Raw genomic sequence first — 19,502 nt, forward strand, 5'->3', positions numbered from 1 at the left:
GCAGCGCGGCACTCGGTGCCGCGCTGTGAGCTTGTATATCTGCTATTTTTCAATAGCTAAAGTATAACATAATTAAGGCCCCTCCACCTTGGGCCCTAGTTACTCAGTACCACTTTACCCCCCCCCCCCCCCCTTGTGACACCCTGGCCTACGCGGGTGCGGCGCGTCGTGAGCTTGTAGGTCGGCTGTTTTCGGCAGGCGTTTCAGGCAGCCCTCGCTCACATAGGGGAAACAGCTGGCTGTGGCTGGGTGATGTATGTAATTCCACATCCTGTTTAGCTTTTAAAAGACTAGTATTTGATCTCGGCTGGGTGTACGGGGGCGTCATGAGAGGGTTCCCTTGTTCTGAGAGCGTCAGTGCCCCCTCCCCCCCTCTCCCTCCTCCCCCCGAATCAAATCAGATAAGAGTCAAAGGTTTAATGAAGTTCAGACTTGTTTCTGGAAACGTTGCGTCGCCTATCATGGTGTGACTGTCCGGTAATGTCATCGTCGCCTTGGCTTACGGTAACAAGGCGTCTTCACTATGAATTTGCCGTCGCTCTGAAAAAACCATCACCGTTTCCCCCTGATTTGAAATGGCTTTTTATAGAAAGTATTTCTGAGGACAGTCAGCTGTGAACATTTAAAAAAAAAAAGTAATTTCCATGTACTCAGAAAGCTGGGGTAAGATTTTTAACCTCTCTTTCTTGCCAAGTGTCCTTGTAGAAAGAGTTTCCGAAGTAGTTGTTTCCAAAGTGGTTGGTTTTCTCTCTTTTTTTGTGTGTGAAGCTTTCGTGTCACATAATGGCTTTGTCAACCTTCAAACGTTTTTTTTTTTTTTCAAAAAAGTGAAAATAGCGTGATCTACAAGCTCACAGCGTGTCGCATCAGCTATTTTCGCCACACGACACCATCGAACGTCGAGGCACAAAATTGCGCTTAAGTGGTTTAATATGTCATTGATGTTGATGAACAGCGTGTCCGCGAGCGCCTCCCCCTCCCCGCTCCAACCTCCTCCTCGCTTTCAACCTCCCACTCGACTCCCATCTCCAGCCTCTCTAATTAGGATTAGGTTACAAACATGCTGTTGGCGCGGCCCTCGCCAAGTCCCCAACCATATGGCAGCCACAATTGCAGCTTTGTTCTCTGTAAATATTGTCTGCCTTTGATTTTTTTTTTTTTCCTCTGGCCCCCGAGTCAAGAGAGAGAGAGAGAGAGAGATGGACTGAAAACCAAAACCGCTTTTATTCATTTTATTTACGGCCCCCCCTCCCACTTGACGGGTGGTGGGGGGGGGGGCTGCCATGCGGAATACGGAAACGGCCCCCATCAGAAGTTGTAAAGTTACAGAACAGCTTCCCTCGGAGAGCGGTGCGCGCACGCACGGCACGCATGCATGTGTCCAGTCGACTTTGCTTTGAGCTCTTTCATGAATGGGGGGGGGGGGGAGGTTCTAAAGGCGCGTTAGCGTCACCTTGAATGGAAACACATGTGCCGGGGCTGGCTGTCTGTTAGCAGGCCCTTGTTGCTGTACTTTCAACTCTACGGGCCAAAGTGGTTCCTCGTGTTCCTTAAATAAAAGAACTCATGTTCACCAGATTATTATGTTTATAAATGTCCGTGGCTTATAAATATCACTGGTGCCTGTCCGTGCGTGCGTGTGTGTGTGTGTGTGTGTGTGTGTGTGTGTGTGTGTGTGTGTGTGTATGTGTGTGCGTGTGCGTGTGCGCGTGCGTGCGTGCGTGCGTGCGTGCTGGAAATCCGTTTCAAGCTAAACCCGTCTCTAGGGCTGTCACAATTATTACATAATCGTCTATTTGCAATTATTTGACACATGTCAAATAATCGTGATTATGTCACATAATCACGATTCTGTCAAATAATTGCGATTATGTCAAATAATCGTCATAATTGTTTCCATGTTGAAACATGTTCATATATATTTTAAAGCTATACTGTGTAAGTTGCTCAACTGGTGGTCTGTAGCAGTATAGCAAACCGCGGTCGCGTTTGCTTTTTTCGTCCGTTTTTCGCTCGCGGACCGGGCCGTCAGACCACCGCGTCCGCCTCGCCTCGCCGAGACGCTTTCAATGAGGTCTCCCGTGTCCTTCTACGAGCAGCGGTTGGAGAGTTACATGCTAGACTCCTCCAGTGTAAACACTGCAGTGTACTTCCTGAAGGCGTGTTTCCTAAACCCACCAGAGAGCCCAGCAGTGTATGTTCTGCGCTGTGATTGGCCGGCAGTGTATAACCCTCGCTGTGATTGGCCGGTAGTGTGATGACGCAATTTTTGCGCGAAAACCGGTCCCGGGCAGGGATCATAGAAAACATATAAAGAGAAGGCTTTAGAAGCTGAAAATAACGGAGTGGGGGTTCTAAAACTTTAGCGATTTAACAGCTAGGACCATTTTAAGATTTGTTTTATAAAAAAAGTTACATGGTACAACTTTAAGTAAAAAATAATGGAAATAGCAGATCTACAAGCTCACAACGCATCGCATCGTGAGCTTGTAGATCGGCTATTTCCTCTATCAATGTTCTTTTTTAGGTATAAAGTTGTCAAATCAATAGTCATGTAAAATGTCATAATCGTGACGGCCCTATCCGTCTCTCCTTGGTCTTCGTTCCAGGAGTCGGACGGCCAGGGCTGCCCGTTCTGCCGCTGCGAGATCAAAGGCACGGAGCCCATCATCGTGGACCCCTTCGACCCGCGCAACGAGGGCGCAAAGTGCTTCTTCCTGGACCAGTTCAACTGCCCCATGCTGGACCTGGACGACGACGAGGATAGAGAAGACTGCCTGGTCATGAACGGCCTCGCCAACATCAGGAAGGTAGCCCAGTGCAGGGCCCCCTGGTGCAGGGGGTCGTCAATATGGTGTTACACGGTCAAATGTAGCCGGTGTCTGTGGCCAAAGACTTGGGCTAGTTTTTATGGTACTGTAATGCCTTACACTACTGTAATGATACGTGTGGGTACCGGCCCCGGCTCTCCCGGCTGCTCCTAGCCAGAGTTAGGCCATTTTATGTGCGCTGCATATAAAATGTCTTATTCAAATAGGGCCAAACACCCATTCTTACTAACAGGAGCTGTGGCGCAGAGCATCAGCACAGGACTCAAACACCAGAGGTAGTAAGTTCGAATCTCATTCACAATGTCAATGATAATGTCACAATCTAATACTGTATGTCTAAACACCCATGGCGGAGAGCATCAGAACAGGACTCAAGCACCTGAGGCAATACAGTACCATACACATGTACGATCCCTGGCCAAAATATCCTTTAGGATTCTGATAAAGAATCCTATAAGAATCCTTTACAGCTTTGGAACAGATCCTATTGGATATTTTCTTATAGGATAATAATCCTATAAGAAAAATCCAATAGGATTTCCCCTAAACAAATCCTATTGGATTTTTTCTTATAGGAACATTATCCTATAAGAAAATATCCAATAGGATCTGTTCCAAAACTGTAAAGGATTCTTATAGGATTCTTAATGGGATTTTCTTCGATGGTCACTATTCAAGCCCTACCGCCCCACGATGCGCTGCGCGGCGGCCGCTACCTCGCGCTTTGGGCACGCGCATGCAGTGTGCACACACACACACACACACCGGAGGCTCTTTTCTGGGCAGGAGGCAACGGGGCTGCGCAGCCACCTGTTGCTGAGCAAACGCAACAGAGCCGCCCGTAGCAGAACCACCGGCTAAAGAAAACAACGCGTTCAAATGTCCACAGCCTTGTCACCATGCAGAGAACAAATTATGAAAAAGGCTATAACGTTGTTTATGAAGAGAATATATATACGAGAATAGACGCTGGAGGCTTTTGTTTTTGTTCTTATTTTGATCATAAGGCCCAATTACTGAACGTCAAGTCTCTAGGTTTTCTTCAGAAATATGATATGTTTGACACTGATTTACTACGACACTGTGGCACTGGTACTAGTGGTTCTCAAAAGGACCACCATAACTCTGAGAGGGTACAAACGGAACCAAATGGACCCATAACGGTCCATTTGGAATTTTAAGTGCTATCGCGGAAACGGAGGTTTAACATATCTTTCCGTGTATTAATGTGAAAACAACAACTGTCACTCACACTCTTTTTTCCTCTTGCCAAGAAACCCCCACTTAAAATCCAATGTCCTTTTACCTTTTATGTTCTCCAACAGTGGTCTTTGCATGACTGCCGTGATTGTCTTGTGATGTAAAAGAAAATGACCTTCGGAGAGCTCTTTGAGTGCTCCCACTTTGCGCTGCTAGCACTGGAACATTTCCCAACAAAATGCACAGCTCTTTGGAAGCGATTCTTTACCGGAGAAAATGGCAAGTCGTTAAACCCGTCGTGCCACTTTCACCTTCTCAACCCTATTGGGTTCGGAAGTACTGGGAAATACTGCCATTATGTTTATGTTTTCGGAAGCATTTGCTGGGAAAAAAAAAATGTGTTGTTACTTGGAATTCATTAATTATGCTCTGCTTTCTTTGAACGTGCGAGGAATCTACTCAGCCGCGCGCCACCCTTTTCGCTCTGATTTGAAAAGGCTTTCATCCTAACGTCGTTGTCGGATGGAAACCTTGTATGTCCAAAACCGTTTGTTTTGTATTTATCATTTTAAAAATGATTTAAAATGGTGAAAACAGACGATCTACAAGCACACAACGCCTCGCACCGCGAGGCGTTGTGTGCTTGTAGATCTTCTGTTTTCATAACTTTTGTGCAACGGCCTTGTATGATGAAGCAGGGCTTTACTTCGCGAAAAAAAATGTACAAATGTGAAACTCGGAGATACGAGGTTTCTGCCCGACAGTGATGACAAACCTTTTATTTCCCCTGGCGTCTATCCGCCACTAGGGGGTGTTCAAGTGCTTGTGTTGACTGACGTTCCGTCCTCTCCTCTGTCCCAAAAAAAAAAAGCAATGTGCCGAGCGCCAGAACTCCCCCATCGTGTCTCCCAGCTCCTCCCCTGTGACCCAGCGGAGGAAAGCCCACGGGGGAGGGGGAGGAGGAGGAGACCCCAGCCTCTGCATCCAGCACCTCAGCCTGCCCCCGGTCCCCCCGCGTCTTGACCTCATCCAGAAGGGTGTGATCCGCTCCCCGTCGGCCAGCCCCACGGCCTCCCCTAAGGTCAGTCAGTGATCCACCCCGCTGCGGTGGCGCCACGGCGCCCGCGATGAATGATAGCACTCTCAGAGAGACGTCAAAGCTGCTGTCTTTAACCCGTTTAGACCGGGGTGCACATTTATTACGTATTTGAGTACCTGAGACGAAAAACTGTCTTAAGTCCATATTTTAACGTTTTGAATATAGATTTTTTTTTTTTTTTTTTTTTACCAGACTGTAAACCACAAACTAGTAGTTTTTGTTCTGTTAAATTCTTTATGCACTCCCCCCTCATTTTGTTGAATTAGATTTTCTTACTTAACTCATATATATTAGGAATTATAAGACATAATACAGTATATCTCCAACAGTTTGTGGAACAACAGTCCCTACAAGCAATATTCAGCAGACAAAGGGAGCAGATAACATTAAAACAGACAATTGAACAAAATGAGGGGGGAGTGCAACAATTTAAATTAACAATTTAACAAATTGAATATACCGTAGACTGTTATTCGTCTCAGGTACTCAATTATACTTTACCATTATCTTATGCTTTAACCATTGAAAAATAGCAGATATACAAGCTCACAGCGCGGCACCGAGTGCTGCGCTGCGAGCTTATAGATCTGCTATTTTTGAAAAATCTTTTGATTTGTGCAAGGCTTTTGATTCTATAAATCTCTCCTAAATCCTAAACGGGTTTCTGAAAAACCTACCTTTCTATGATCAGTGATTCTCAAACTTCATGTCAAAGACAACCCACAATTATATGTATTTGGCCACGGACCCCCATCTCAAAATATTTGGTTCCAGGGACCCCCAGAAGCAAAATTCAAGTTAACAATTGTTTGCTTTAAAAATACATATATTTGCTCAAATTTTCACGGCTTTTCAAAAATAGCAGATCTACAAGCTCTTGTATATCTGCTATTTTTCAATAGCTAAAGTATAAAATAATCCCAGGCCTAAATGGGTTAAAACTTATTTGAACGAATAAAACGTCCTTTTTAGTCGATACGTGTGGGGTGGTATGTTGACACAATGTACGGACTGGCACATCTGCAGCCGTTTAAGGAATGCAGACCCCGTTGTTAGGTAAGACACCTACTGGTTGACATGTGGTATTGCCTCAAGCTTCAACGTCTCCCCTGACCCAGCGGGGGGGCTTCCATCTTGACGGAGAGTGGTAGAAAATAAATGTGGTCTCTCTCTTCACTCGGGGGGAGACCACATTGTTCCAATCCCCGGGGTAGAACGTTAAAAGTTATGCATTGCAGCTTATAGGTTTCGCGGTGTCGTCAATCATACAGTTCCTCTTGGATTCTGGTCATCGTTATGAAGCTGTCTTATGTTTTCCGCATGAACGGTATCTTATGGGTGAAGCTTCCCTGTTACAACCACAGGGTTGGAGTTAGGACTGGGCGATATGACTTCAGATCAATATCACCGTTATTTCAAAACTTTTGCCTACGATGAACAATTATTTAAAAAAATCTATTAGAAGTTTTTTCCTGGGTTGATTTGTTGATATAATAAATGAATACAAAATACAAACCAGTAAGACGCCCTAAGGGCGAGAAGCGACCTTGAGGTTGTGCTGAAACGTCAGAGATTCTTAACTCATTTGCTGCCCCCTCCCGAGTTTCCCGAGTTATTACCGTTGTTAGAGGCCGCCAGGGCCCGCGTTTCCCGAGTTGGCAGCCTACTAGTAAGACGCCTAAGGGCGACAAGCGGCCTCGCCCTTTAGGGCGAGGTCGCTTATCGGACCAGTTACCCATATATGGAGACCCCTGGTACCCATATATGGAGATCCATGTACTGTATATGGAGATATGCTGTGAGACCCTAACTCAGTTATTCGTTATGTGAAAGTCCTATGACGTCTATGACATCTGACATCATACATACAATCCCTTTTATGCCCTCATATGGAGATCCCTGCGCTAGAACCAGCCACACAGATATGGGCTGTCTTCCTCCATGTCCTGTTTGATATGGGCTTAATATTGATGACATCAGGGATCTCCATATATGGGCATAAAAGGGATTCTGTTAGTGTGGTTCCCCTGACATCACAGTGACGTGGATTTGGATATATTTGGAGCTAATTGGATGTCTCCCCCCCCCCCCCCCCCCCTCCCTCTTGCAGTCGTCACCAGGCATGTCCAGGAAGCAGGACAAGCCCCTCCCCGCGCCCCCGCCTCCCCAGAGGGACCCCCCTCCCCCGCCTCCCCCAGAGCGCCCCCCTCCCATCCCCCCGGAGACACGCCACTCCTGGCTCCCCAACTCCTCCTCCTCCTCCTCCTGCGTGTCATCGTCTGCCGCCGCCACCGCTGCGGTGACGCCGGACCCCCAGGTAGTGTTGATGTCGTCCACTAAAACTATGACCAAAGATATTCGTCGACTACCTTTTTTCACTGACAAAAAATAAATAATGACTCAATAAAAAATTAAGCTATGATGACTAAAACTAAGACTTAGAGGTCTTCGGGTAGGTCCGAGAACCGAAATTACCCGGGATCCGACCCGGCACCGAGCCGGGTCCGGGTCCATTTACAAGCAGTGACCTCGAGGGCCGGGTCTGAGATGCCACCGTATGTCCCGGGTCCCGGGTATCTGACAGTGATAGCGCTGGTTCCATTGATACCCGAATCGAACCGAGTCAGCCGAGATTGAAAAAAAAACAGGCCACAGGTTCAGGTCCAACATCTTGGTTGCACTCGGGTGTTGCACTCCAAACAGTGCAACCAAATGTAAAATGAGGCATTATCATCACGCCATCAAGGCACCGCTAAAGTACACTTTAGTTGACCAAATCCACTGTAGATTTAGTCGACTAAAACTAGACTAAAACTAAAAAATTTCAGATGACTAAAATATGATTCTAAAGACTGTAACTAAAACCAAATAAAAATGTCCTGAAAAAATCATCTCTCCCTCCAGGTGGTGCCGGCCGACGCCTGGTGCCCCAAGGACAGCCTCTCCTTGGCAGAGGTCCAGCTGGCGCCGTCAGCCTCGTGTCACCTCAACGGCAGACCCCTGAGCTGTCCCTCGGGGGCCGCAGGGAGGTTCCAGCCTAGGATGGACGGCACGGACAGCTCCAAAGTAAGTTAAATGAGTAGGGCTGTCACAATTATTACATAATCGTCTAATCGCAATTATTTTTCATAATCGTCATAATCGTGATGTTGAAAATGTTTCATATATTTTTCTTAAAGTAAAAAATAGTGGAAATAGCAGATCTACAAGCTCACAACGCATTGCGACGCGTTGTGAGCTTGTAGATCGGCTATTTCCACTATCAATGTTATTTTTTAAGTAGAACGTTGTCAAATGAGTCCATAATTTCTTTATATATTTAGGTTATGTGTCATATCTGCCATGTGCAACTTCAAAGCCTAAAAGCCAAACAGAAATGTAATTATCAACGACAAAAACACAATTAAATCGTTAATCGCAATTATTTGAGTGACAATTAATCGTCATGTAAAATGTCATATCGTGACAGCCCTATAAATGAGCAGTTTTTTTGTTGTTGTTTTGTTTTTTTGGTCAGAATTTTGGTCAGAATTTATTGAGCCCCTTGAGCAGTGGTAGCAATGTAGAAATACAAGTAAAAGTCCGGAATTCAAAATGTACTTGTCTGAGTAAAAGTGCAGAAGTATTGGCATCAAAATGTGCTTAAAGTATCAAAATCATACAGTACTCATCATACAGAATTCAAGTTTTCAAAAAAAAAAGAATCTTTTGAAAACAGCAGTAGATTGTCTATTTTCAAATGGACAAAGCGGTGGTTCAATGGTTCAATAGTTGAAGCGGTTATTATGTAAAAGTACAATATTTGCATCTGAGATGTAGTGGAGTAGAATTTAATGTATTGGAAATTGGAAATACTCAAGTAAAGTACACATACCTCAAAAGTGTACTTAATTACAGTACGTAAGTAAATGTACTTAGTCATGGGTCTTCAACAGGGGGTCCGGGACCCCTAGGGGGTCCTCCAAATCTTTGAGTGGTAGAACCTTTTTTTTTTTTTTTCCTTTTTTATATTAACTACTTGAACCCTAGCGTCCATATTCTGAGAGCTTTAGCCAAAAATAGCCGATCTACAAGCTCACACTTTTGGCACTTTTGGCAAAGAGGTTTGGTGTAGAGGGGAAAAGAGCAGACTAAGTAGTCATCTCTCTCTCAAATAAGGGGTCCTTGGCCTGAAAACGTTGAAGTCCCCTGGTCTTAAGTTAGTGGTTCTCAAAGCTTTTCATTCCAAGGACCCCCATAGTTCCAGTTGTCCACTCTCAGAGTTCTGTAAGGGTCAATATTTGGACCCCCTCAAGGCACCCAGAGGGTCCCTGGACCCCACTCTGAGAACCACTGCTTCAAGTCATGACAAGAAAGAGAACAATGGAGGGAACTATAATCTATTGTGCCCTGTTTACATAACATGCTGTGTGTTTGCTAAAGCTCTCTCTCGGTTTCTTTTGAAGCATCCTGTTCATGGGATATTATGTTATTATATATCATTATTATTACTTGCATGGTGTGAGACTGTGAGTATATAATACAAAATATCATTAAAAAACAATTGGGTTGGATAGATATTATTTAGCATTTTGGGTAAACAGACCTTTTAAATGTCTCCCACTTTATGTGTGTTTACTGCGGTGATAAGTAGGAGTAATCATATTATGCAAAGGCACACAGAGAATAATGCTGAAAAGCCTGCACATGGTGCTACCTTCTGTTTGTCATTCTCTCTTATGTAAAGACCCGCTTTACACACACATACAGCTATACACATTCATTAACACTGCGTGGGGAGGTGGGTGGGCTTCCTGACACACAGTGGGATGTGTTTGCATATCGCCGCTGTCCGGTAGAAACCTTGTATGTCCAAAAATCTAATAGAGCTCGACTATTTTTGCAATTTTTATGTGACACCAGTAGGGTGTTCATTTACGGAGAGAAAATAAAACACATTAAAAAGTATAAAATATGAAGATAAGAGGTTTCAGCGAAGATATGCATCGTTATCTCCTAAAAGCGCCTCATTCGGTTCAAAGGCAGCCTGCAGTTGCTGCTGAAAATAATCCCTAAAAGAGAAATGCTTATTTGGGAACACATTCCCTCAAAGGACTTACAACGTTCCAGTCCTGGATTTACATGCATTCACTAAGAGCAAGTAAAGATTTTGTTTCCAATGAACTTTATAAAGCAAATATATAACATGGTTGCTATATTTGGGGTGAAAAGCATCACCTACAATAGCCATTCCACCTGAGATTTCCTGCATGCCAAAGCAAAAAATGTTGATTTCCTTTTTCTGCGCAGAGAGACCTTAGAGAGAGAGAGAGCGACATCAACATGCAGGAGCCAACTGATAATTTGACCTCAACAAGGTCTGCCACATCCTGGCAAGTCTGGCTGTGGCTGCACGTATGCTGCCTTCGCCTGCTCTGTAAATGGGGATTATTTTTGGCATAGAATTAATGCTAATCTCCATGATAAAAAAAAAAAAAAGTCTGCTTGTCGCACTCTATTAACCCATTTAGAACGGGTACATATTATATTGTGTATCATTATTTTATGCTTTAACTATTGAAAAATAGCAGATATACAAGCTCACAGCGCGGTGCCGCGCTGCAAGCTTGTAGATCTGCTATTTTTGAAAAATCGTGAAAATTAGAATTTTGACCCGATTCTGTAAGTGTCTTTTGAATCCTTCTGAGATTTTTTGAAAAACCTATGTTTCTGTGTCAGCAATCTGGCTAGCCATCTTCAAAGAAAAGGTTCTTTTCACTTAACTGGAGCTCAGTTAATCTGTTCTTGAGAGACTACTATGTCGGTGGTTCTCAAACCTTTTCATGTGAAGGACCCCCAAAATGATATTTATTTGGCCACGGACCCCCCCATCTCAAAATATTTAGTTCCAGGGACCACCCAGAAGCAAAATTTGAGTTACAAACGTTCGCTTTGAAAATACATATATTCAAAGATTTGCACACATATTCACGACTTTTTCAAAAATAGCAGATCTACAAGCTCGCAGCGCGGCACGCGCTGTGAGCTTGTATATCTGCTATTTTTCACTGGTTAAAGCATTCAATAATTCTAGTCCTAAATGGGTTAAATTCCCTGTCAGCAGTGCCTTCTCCAGGGTGCACATGGCACATGGCACATCCACTTGTTCATGGCGGTGGAAGGCTGCTAAATTAGCAGAGATTGCAAGTTCTCCTTGTGATTATCAGCAGTTCATAGAAACACCGTAAATAATGTATAGTATATCAAAGTATATCCAGAAACTAACCGATTTTGTCTGTGTGTGTGTGTGTGTGTGTGTGTGTGTGTGTGTGTGTGTGTGTGTGTGTGTGTGTGTGTGTGTGCGTGTGTGCGTGCGTGTGCGCGTGTGTGTACAGCCCTTCTCCAATGGTCACATCAGCGATGAGTACGATATCCTTCCTTCACGGCACTCTCTACCTCAGCCTGCTGCTGTCAATAGTCACAAGTAAGTAGCACACACACACATGCACATGCACACACACACATGCACGCACACACACACACACACACACACACACACACACACACACACACACGTGTGCGCGCGCTCGCGCACACAAAGTGGGCTTTTTATCAAGCAAGATAAGGGACACATTTCTTGGAAAGCATCTGAAAACTGTTTGGACACGCTACAGACACTTTACATAAATATACTGTACAAGCAACATTCCAGCAGATGGGGGGCCCTGTGTGTGCTACAGTGAGTCCTCTATGTTGTATACAAACAGTAGCCCACATAAAGGTTTATGTCAATTTCCGGTAAACTTATGGCTACATTAGTTATTCTATAAGCATCTTTCCTAGGGCCCGTGTACTGTACTATAAACAACCCCACAAGGGTCTGCATGCCTCAATGTTTGACTTCATACAGAATAGTACCAGCACTGAAGGGTAATCTGTCAGGTATTGTTATTAGTACTGTTATTAGAAAACACAATGTTTGAGCACAATGCTTTCTTCGGTTCCAACTTCCTTACAAAACAAAAGTGTCTCTTGGTCCATAGTCACACCATTAAACCTTCTACAATCGATAGGCTTCATTAACACTTAATTAGATCCAACAATTAAATATATTGTTGCCGTCAGATGGAATCCTTGTTCAAAATTGCTATTTTAAAAAGAAATGGAGAAAAATAACCTGCGTTCCAATGTAGTTATTATTTAGCCACACTCTCTTGTTAATACTTTTTATTGGTTCAATATTTATAAAAATAAATTCAAGACACAATTTACGGGAGAAAAGAAAAGGTTGAAATATGGAAATACAAGGTTTTTCTGCCTGACAGGAATGATGTAATGTGCATAATAGACGCAAAGGACCCAGGCTAAGAGGAATGAATAGTAACACCACAAATCATAATACATTTAGCATAAATGACAGGGTGACACCGAAAACAACAACAGTCTTTACAAGCACACTATCATTATTTTATGCTTTAACTATTGAAAAATAGCAGATATACAAGCTCACAGCGCGGCACCGAGTGCCGCGCTGCAAGCTTGTAGATCTGCTATTTTTGAAAAATCGTGAAAATTAGAATTTTGACCCGATTCTGTAAGTGTCTTTTGAATCCTTCTAAGATTTTTTGAAAAACCCTATGTTTCTGTGTCAGCAATCTGCCCGACAGGAATGATGTAATGTGCATAATAGACGCAAAGGACCCAGGCTAAGAGGAATGAATAGTAGCACCACAAATCATATTACATTTAGCATACCTGACAGGGCGACACTGAAAACAACAACAGTCTTTACAAGCACACTAAGTACCTTTTCTACCACCTTTTCTTGTCTTGTCTTTGGCTAGAACTCATCCTTTGCTTTCAGGGGCACAAACCTTCTATCAGTGAAGTTGTGTTGTGCCATAGGGCATAGTCACTGTTAAGAGACAGCTTTGAAAAATGACGGCTGAACATGTAATGGCCTTTTAGCCGCAGCACAATTAAATTAGGTATTTCTCTGTGCTGCGCCGAAGTGGAGGGCAAGGATATAGAGCTGTCACTTCTGATGAAGCTGGAGCCGAGGGGAAGCTCCGTTTTTACAGGAAACTATGTCATCCTGTTTGGTGGGTTTTTGTTTCACAAGCCCACTGAGCAAATACTACACTTGTACACAATCTACACATGCATGTCATGTCACCGCTGTCGGGCAGAAACCTCGTATCGTAACCGTATTTCAAGTTTTTTTGGGGTACATTAATGCCCTCCTTCGCCATACTGTTCCACAAATGCAGCAAAAATTGCCTATCTACAAGCTTTTGAGCTTGTAGAGATGCAATCTTTTTGCCATATTGGAAAAGCTTTGAAAGTGAAAGTGGTTAAAGCAGTGTTTCTCAACCTTTTTTCTGCATGAGCACACTTTTCATGTCCCAAGAATCCATGGGCACACAAACATAATACGGGGGTGTAAATATCGTCACTGTCGGGAAGAAACCTTGGATCTCCAAGTTTCAAATGTGTACGTTCCTTCGCAAAGCAAAGCCCTGCTTCGTCATACAAGGCTGTCGCACAACAGTAGTGAAAACAGCAGATCTACAAGCACACAACGCCTCGTACCGTTGTGTGCTTGTAGATTGGCTGTTTTCACTAGTTTAAATCATTTTTAAAATGATAAATACAATACTGGCTTTCAAGCAGTTTCAAGGGGCACACTTGACCCTTCTCAGAGGCACACCGAAGGTCCCCAGGCACAGTGGTTGAGAAACACTGGGTTAAAGGACAAATCCAGACTAAATAACATACTGTATAGGCTAATTTTCCAACTTGATCCTAAATGACTTGCCTTGGGAGTCTGCTTTGCAGAAATGCCCCTGTTGTTCAGTTTCCCCGGCAGACCCTAGCACAGAGCAGAGCCCATAAGCCTGTCCCTTTTTACGCTATTTGTTGCAGTCATTCTTTTCTTTTTTCTTTTTTTTTTCTTAGTCATTACAAACATTACAAAAAATAGGCCCCATGGCAAGTCATTTGGGATCAATATAAGTAGGAAAATGAGCCTATATTTTATTTTGTCGGTTGTTTTGGAGTGTGGAGCGTGACTGTGGGTTTTATAGATATTGAACCAATGAAAAGTATTAACACGAGATTGTGACCTAATAATAACTTCACTGGATCCACTGGAAGGCAAAGGAACAGTTTTGGACATACAAGGTTTCCAATTCCACCCAACAGTGTGCATAGGTCCACACACACACACACACGCACGCACGCACGCACACACACACACACACACACACACACACACACACACACACACACACACACACACACACACACACACACACACACACACACACACACACACACACACACACACACACACACACACATAGAGCCACAGAGCCAACACAAACAGTTAGATTTATTGAGTTATTGAGGAAAGGACTTGCTCTCTGGCGAGTCTTTTCTTCCAGTGAGTCATCATTTCATCACAGACTGGCAAAAAAACGGTCAATATCGTCCGTATTGTATGACATATTATGAGTTAGGCTTTAGGCTGGAGTTTTCACAAATGTACCTGTACAGTAGTACATAACGAGCAGTGTTGTTTTTGCCAACAGATTTTGATTTAGTTTTACTCATAGTCTTTTGAATAAAATGTCTTTTAGTTTTAGTCATAATTTAGTCACCTGAAAAGTATTAGTTTTAGTCTAATTTTAGTCGACTAAATATCATACGATTTTAGTTGACTAAATCTACAGTTGATTTAGTCAACTGAAATACATTTTGACAGGCCTTGATGGCATCGCAATGACTGATTTTACACTTGGTTGCGTGCTGAAAATAGCCGATCTACAAATCTGCTATTTTCAGCACGCAAAACCTGAGAGCAACCAAATATGAAATTACTCTCTTCTCCACTAGTCCCTCCCTAACGTTTTAGTCTAGTTTTTATTTTGTTGACGAAATTGTCAATATATTTAGTCTTAGTTTTAGTCATCACAGATTACTTTTTATTTCGTTTTTATTTAGTTTTCGTCAGTGAAAGAAATGCAGTCGACAAACATTTTTCGTCATAGTTTTAGTCGACGAAATCAACACCGATAACGAGAAACAGCCAGTCTTGGTTCATCGGTTCTTAGCATGTTTAGAGTCTGTTGACAGCCAGCGTGGCCAATTCTGAGCAGAAGAAAGCTGACACACGACTTCCCAACAATACCACAAACCAACCCAACTAAAAATAAATCGTTTGGCTCTGCTGGCTGTGGTCTTCCATGTAGGTTTTGCTGATGGTGAGCAGAAATGGAAGCCAGATATCAATATTATTTTGAAGTTGTTAATCCACCACTTGGTGCCCCCCACGTGTCAATGATTTGTCCATCTGTTGTGCTCGATGGCATTGGCAAATGAGACAAATATTCTTTCTCTTGCACGTCCCTCAGGGTTATTATACTCGACAAAAACAAACAAAATAACAAAAACTGCAATTGGGAAAATTACCCGCACAAGTACACAATGTCTGTCTCTGTCAGTTTTAACTCATTAAGTGCCTATATACTTGTGATATATACTGTAAATACAGTAAAGTTGTTTCTCCTTACCGTGGAGTCTGGGCTGTCCACTGTGCGTCCGTAATGCCCGCGGTTTGTTTACAACGCACGTTGGCGTGCACGCGAATTGAAGATCCTCCGTAGATACCCATTGATCTTCCATCAAAGAAGCCTCATTATTTTGATCCCAAGGTTGTCATTTGTCATTGCAAAATAGCGCTCGTATGTCTTTTTACTGATCGCTGACATGACACCCTCCTGCTTCTAAACAAAAAAAAAGAAGAAAAAAAAAGTAAAGTGACCAAAAATCTGCGTAATTTCCACTGCCCTTCAAAATAACAGCGGGGGGGGGGGGGGGGGGGGGGGGGGCTATGGGAGGAAGTGCCGGCACTCTGCGTCCCTTATCCCTTCAAAGTAAGGGGCACTAAATGGGTTAAGCTGTGTTGTCAAAAAGTAGATATGTAAAAAATTCTAAACTAAACTTGATGTCTCCCCCCCCCACACACACACAGACCCTCCCTGAATCCTTTCAGCAGTGCTGGGGCAGAGTGGCACAGAGCGTCGTCAGAGAGGCCAGAAGATGAGTACCAGGTCCCGTCCTCCAGCCTGTGTCTGAGTCAAGCTCCCATCAGCATCTCTGTTGCACTTCCAAACAGGTACGTACACTAATGCAGTGTTCCCGTACCAAGACACCATGAACCCCCCTCCTTCCAAAGTCTGTCCCACACACCGACACACCTTTATTTCTCATGGATTAACCCATTCAGGCCTAGGATTGTTGAATGCTTTAACCAGTGAAAAATAGCAGATATCCAAGCTCACAGCGTGGCACAGAGTGCCACGCTGCGAGCTTGTAGATCTGCTATTTTTGGAATTAGTTGTGAAAATTAGTTGTGCAAATCTTTGAATATATGTATTTTCAAAGCGAACTTTTGGAACTCAGATTTTGCTTCTGGGTGGTCCCTGGAACTAAATATTTTGAGATGGGGGTCCGTGACCAAATCATTTTGGGGGTCCTTCACATGAAAAGGTTTGAGAACCACTGACATAGTAGTTCCTCAAGAACAGACCAACTGAGCTCCAGTTAAGTGAAAAGGACCTTTTCTTTGACAATGGCCGGCCAGATTGCTGACATAGAAACATAGGGTTTTTCAAAAAATCTTAGAAGGATTCAAAAGACACTTATAGAATCGGGTCGAAATTCTAATTTTCACGATTTTTCAAAAATAGCAGATCTACAAGCTCGCAGCGCGGCACTCGGTGCCGTGCTGTGAGCTTGTATATCTGCTATTTTTCAATAGTTAAAGCATAAAATAATGATACACAAAATGTGTACCCGTTCTAAATGGGTTAACAAAAGGAACACACATGGATGTAGCCACTTTCAACCTGGAGTATGTCATTATAGGTGTAATATTTTTTAAAGATTTCAAAAACATTTCAAGTAGATCCGATAGTAGTAGTGTGTGAGCCTTGTGTAGCCAAGTGGCCTAATAGGGCAGGAACCTAGGTCTTGTTTTTGTAGCGTGAGGTGGCTTGATGTACAAGTACACTCCCTAGCCATGATGTACAAGTACACCAGTGGACATGACGCTAGTATGACGCAGGGACATTTCGGTAGTAGGCCTATATTGGTATTAAGTGGTTAAGAGCCATATCAGAAGCCGGCAAAGAAATTGATCGCTGTTTTTCTCCTCGTAGGCATGTGGAGAACGGCTCTCCTGAGCCGCCTGTGGAGGACAGAATCCCCAAGCCTCCCGAGCATGGTAAGTGTTGGGTCCATTAGAGAAGCAACAAGCCAAAACCAAACTGATGAATGTGCAAATGATGGGATGAGAGCATAAGTACGCTCCTGCTGCTGAGTTCATTATGCAGCTGATCTGATCCATGGGGGGGGGGAGTTGCACGGAGATGAGAGCTGCGGGGTTTCAAGGTTTTAAACCAGTTTGACCTAGAATTATTGAATGCTTTAACTATTGAAAAATAGCATAAATACAAGCTCGGTGCCGCGCTGCGAGCTTGTAGATCTGCTATTTTTGAAAAATAAAGATTAATTTTTTTGCAAGTCTTTGAATATATCTATTTAAAAGCGAACATTTGTTGCTTCTGGGTGGTCCCTGGAACAACATATTTTGAGTAGGGGCTCGGTGGCCAAATACCTGTAATTTTGGGGGTCCTTGACATGAAAGAGTTTGAGAACCACTGATTTAGAGGAAAGATTTAGAAGTCGGGTCAAAGATATTCAAAGACTTGCACACATTTTCAAGATCTACAAGCTCGCAGCGCGGCACTCGGTACTAACAGTATGATTTAAGTTCCTATTCATCACTTATCAGGAACATTTTTAAAGGAAAAATACACATGTTTCACAATGTTAGTGTTTTAAAAATTATTTGGGGGCCCACTTGCTATACCCTCGTGGCCCACCAGTGGGTCCCAGCCCAGTGAGCCCACATGTTGTGAAATTGCTGGAGTAGACTAGATCAGGGGTTTTCAAAGTGGGTGACGGGGCACCCTGGGGTGCCGCGACGGCAGTCCAGGGGTACCGCGAGATAATTTTGATAATATGTTACATTTATTTGGACATTTAAAAATATATTTAGTATCATTTTAAACTTGAAGTACAAAGTTATTTTCAGTCAGTTCTACCCAAAATGGCTATGATCTTGCTTTCCTCGCAACATAATCGCTAAAATATGCTATAAATATAAGGTGCTGGGAGTGAAAATTAGGAATATAATAATCTAGGGGTGCCTCGGATTAAAAAAATATTCATGGGGTGCCCCGAGCCAAAAAGGTTTGGGAACCCCGGGACTAGATATACTGTATATCTGTACTGTACATAATCTGTAGAAGGTACTGTGACGTTGTTTATTATTATTATGACCTATGCTCTACATTGTCTGAATGAAAGAAAGCCAAACAAAAAGCAGATTTACTCTCATGTACCTGTGCACCGAGATGTAACAATAAACTACCATGAACCTTGAACCTCACAGTCCATTAATCTACCAGTAGTACGTTATGTTGACCTCTTCTTGTATTCCCCAGGCTGCCATTTTGAGCCTGTCAGGACGTTGGTCTCGACGGGAGCGCCCTCTGCCCCCTGCCCCTCCTTCTACACCAACAGGACGCCCTCCGACTATGACATTCTGCTGCCCCCCCAAGGTAGGACACACACCCCCCCCATGCAACTCAACACAACTCCCACAAGCACATGTGTGTTTCTTTGAACCCCCTTTTCCTCCCCTGGTCCCCTGTTTGAGTGGCATGTCTAAGGACCAGTTTCCTGGTTAGCAATAAATGTTTTCTGTTTTTCTTTTTCTTCTTCTTTGTGGTTTAAAAATATGTGAAGAGGTATAGGCTTACAATTGGGAAAGGAACCAAGTTGGGGAAAGGGTTAGGAATTAGGTATTTATTAGAGGTTAGGTTTAGGAGGTTAGAATTATACATGACTTAGTTTCATGTTGGTGTTGTGCACCGAAAATAGTTGGATCACAGCTCAAGCTTGTAGATTGTCTATTTTTGGCTTTAGGGTTAAGAGTAAAAAATTACAATTGCTCGTTTTTTAATACATTTTCGGCCCACGGGCCGCCTATTGAGGATCCATGCTATAGAGTGTTCAGTAACAGGGGTCTTACCGTCTCTCCAGCTCTTTTGTAAACATAAAATGCATTTTCAAATTGAGACACCAATTTAATGCAGTGATGACTTGGCATTCTGTGAAAAACAGGCCCCTCCGGCAAACTTTGAAAATAATTTGTAGCTAATTAGAATGGAATCTGAAAAACACTGTACATCTTGATCACATGGCTACAGTGATAACGTGTACCGATTTGTGTACGTTTTGGACAAAATCTGTAGGAGTTG

General features: G+C 43.3%; 1 protein-coding gene across 1 annotated transcript in view; it reads left to right on the forward strand.

Annotated features, from left to right (window-relative positions):
• cblb (Cbl proto-oncogene B, E3 ubiquitin protein ligase) overlaps positions 1–19,502 on the forward strand; it is a 106,411-nt gene that overhangs the window by 77,241 nt on the left and 9,668 nt on the right. The window contains exons 10-17 of the mRNA XM_080748379.1: positions 2,610–2,810; positions 4,903–5,112; positions 7,241–7,447; positions 8,035–8,196; positions 11,505–11,593; positions 16,145–16,288; positions 17,334–17,398; positions 18,684–18,800. Of these exons, the coding sequence (XP_080604505.1) occupies positions 2,610–2,810; positions 4,903–5,112; positions 7,241–7,447; positions 8,035–8,196; positions 11,505–11,593; positions 16,145–16,288; positions 17,334–17,398; positions 18,684–18,800 (1,195 nt within the window). The remainder of the gene's footprint in view (positions 1–2,609; positions 2,811–4,902; positions 5,113–7,240; positions 7,448–8,034; positions 8,197–11,504; positions 11,594–16,144; positions 16,289–17,333; positions 17,399–18,683; positions 18,801–19,502) is intronic.

The sequence above is a fragment of the Nannobrachium achirus genome (assembly GCF_963921795.1).
Source record: "Nannobrachium achirus genome assembly, chromosome: 19".
Lineage (NCBI taxonomy): Eukaryota > Metazoa > Chordata > Actinopteri > Myctophiformes > Myctophidae > Nannobrachium > Nannobrachium achirus.